The sequence below is a fragment of the Danio rerio genome, chromosome 15 (assembly GCF_049306965.1).
Source record: "Danio rerio strain Tuebingen ecotype United States chromosome 15, GRCz12tu, whole genome shotgun sequence".
Lineage (NCBI taxonomy): Eukaryota > Metazoa > Chordata > Actinopteri > Cypriniformes > Danionidae > Danio > Danio rerio.
The window spans coordinates 47,137,501-47,140,000 of NC_133190.1; the positions used below are offsets into that span (position 1 = coordinate 47,137,501).

General features: G+C 39.2%; 2 protein-coding genes across 3 annotated transcripts in view; one reads left to right on the forward strand and one right to left on the reverse strand.

Moving 5' to 3' along the window:
• nlrc3l (NLR family, CARD domain containing 3-like) overlaps positions 1 to 2,500 on the reverse strand; it is a 480,833-nt gene that overhangs the window by 429,850 nt on the left and 48,483 nt on the right. The window lies entirely within an intron of this gene.
• gucy1a2 (guanylate cyclase 1, soluble, alpha 2) overlaps positions 1 to 2,500 on the forward strand; it is a 72,184-nt gene that overhangs the window by 24,948 nt on the left and 44,736 nt on the right. For both annotated transcript variants that reach the window (XM_073924075.1, XM_073924074.1), the window contains exon 3: positions 214 to 329. Coding sequence is in view for 1 of the 2 variants with exons in the window: in XM_073924074.1 (XP_073780175.1) it covers positions 214 to 329 (116 nt within the window). In the remaining variant the exon portion in view is untranslated. The remainder of the gene's footprint in view (positions 1 to 213; positions 330 to 2,500) is intronic.

The following is a 2,500-nucleotide window of genomic DNA, read 5'->3' on the forward strand; positions in this document are numbered from 1 at the left end:
AACGTGCAAATATTTAAGTCTGACCCTTAAAGTGTCCAAATACTTGTCAGGGCTGTTATCTCAACAATCGTCTGCAGTGTTTGTGTTTTCATTCTTCCTTTTGAATTACATGGTCAATCTTAGACTGAGCGGAGGCGTAGTATTGTTTAGTTTGGGTATTTTATTGGTTAAACTCTGATTAAATGTTAATACGTCTCTCTCTTTTTCTCGCAGTGGACAGGAGTTTGTGCGAAACTTGTCAGACGAGCAGAAGTGTTTGTTCGAGAACTCGCGCTGCGACAGCCAGACCGACATCTCAGGAATACTGAAATACACAGCAACTATTTTAGGTACGTTCAGCAGGGGGTTTTACACATTGCGAACACATTTTTATGCACTAAATGAAATAAATGTAATTTAAAAAGTGACCATAAGACTAGTTTTAAGTGTCAATTTTTGAAAACAGATTCCTCTGGGTGCTCCGGTTTCCCCTACAGACCAAAGATATACGCTATAGGTGAATTGAATGAACTAAATTCGCTGTAGTGTACAAGTGTGTGAGTGAATGCGAGAGTGTATGGGTGTTTCCCAGTACTGGGTTGTGGCTGAAAGGGCATTTTCTACATGAAACATATGCTGGAGTAGTTGGCTGTTCATTCCACAGCGGTGACCCCTGATGAATGAGTGACTAAGCCGAAGTGTTTGACTGAGATAAAACTATTTGGGGGTTCGAAAATATTCAAGTATTGAGAAAATGATCCAAATAAAGTTCTTAGTTGTGCATATCACTAATCAAAAAGAAAGTTTAGATGTACTTGTGTTTAAAATATCAATAATCAATGATTATTGGTATAAAATAAAAATAAAAAATCACAAATTTAGATCCCTAAAATGTTTTTTTTTGGTCTATTGCCACAAATATACCAGTACAACAAAAGACTTGGGGAAAAAAAGCATAACATGTATTTCAGCTTTTTTTTGGATATGTTAGTATGCTAATATTATGAAAATTAAAACTGAAATAAAACTATATATACTATAAGTAAACAAAAAAAACAAACAAAATATATATTTGATTTATTTGAAGGTGCAGTGGTTATTCTACCACAATGCTAGCCTCTTAAATATCTGAACACAGGCTGTTTCTCAATTCTAAGAACGCAGAGAACGGACTTGCGTTCTTGTGGAGACTGGTTTTGCCAGGTATCCTCGGAAGAACGAACTCAGGAGACCACGAGAACAGAGAACACGACGTCCTGTGAGAAATGAGATGCTGCGTTCTTCCTGATGGTCTCATGACCTAACGCGTTTTTAAAGGGCCATGACACCCCCCACTTTCACTTAAAGTGTACTTCAGAATTTTTTCAAAAGATGCATGATTAATGGGCGTGGAGCTCCGCGAGCATTGGGCAGGAGGGGGCGTGGCCAGCAGGGAAGAAGGGGAGCGAACGAAGCTAGCTCACAAAATGAGACAAACCGTGAGGAGACGCATAAGTTTATAGTTTACAAAGTTAAAATGCAAAGAAATAAACAGTGATTTAGTGCCCTGCTACATTTGTTATTCGTTATTTCATATACACATAACCACAATTTATATCATTATAAAGATAAGTGTGTTCATGTAAACCCTATAAATGGGGATTCTCTCTCAATCCCCGTATCCAGCAGACTCAGTGCAGCAGGTCTCATGACCTGTCTATTTTAACCATTAGCCCTGCTGGTAATCTGGAGGATTTAGGCAAACACAGTAGCACGGCGATGTGTCTGAATGTGAACGAACTCCTGATAAAAGACAGCATCCGCCATTCTCTAATTCTCGTGCTGCTCTCCCGACAAAAATGCTTGCTGCACACACACAGCTTTGCTGTATGATCGGCCCTGACAAGATCGCGGGGGAAAACATGCAACAAACCGCGTGGATCATGGACACAAACGCATATGATCCTTCATGAACGGCTAAATACTGTGTGCCCGTGGTTCCGTGATACAGCTCGGGCTTGACTCTGGCAGGTCTCATGAATAATTAAGCAGCCGGCTCTTCTCATAGGATAAGAAAACTCCGCTATGAATAATAATGAGAAACCGACGCGTCATCATTGCACTTGCAGTACTGCGCTGCGTCGCCGATTTTGATCCTGCCCCAAAAATCATTTTAAAACCGGAAGCTGAAATTAGCTGACAAAAGCTCAAAATTATCCAGTTTTCCCCACAATTAAAGCTGACAGATGCTAACATTGTCTTAACTGATGCTCAACACACACACATCTGTTAATACAAAAAAAAAGTTATCCAGGGTGTCCTGAACCTTTAATGAAAAGTTATTTTGCTTCCCCCCTTTTCAAAATATATGCTCTGCATAAAACATTATAAATATACATTGCACAATATAAATAAAATAGACTTGTATATGAATTTCAGCAAATAAACACACTTAGGGTGCTTTCACACCTGCGAATCAATTCAGTTGTTCCGAAACAGAGATGAAAATTGTTACATTGTTGCTCTTTGTTCTTGGTGCGCT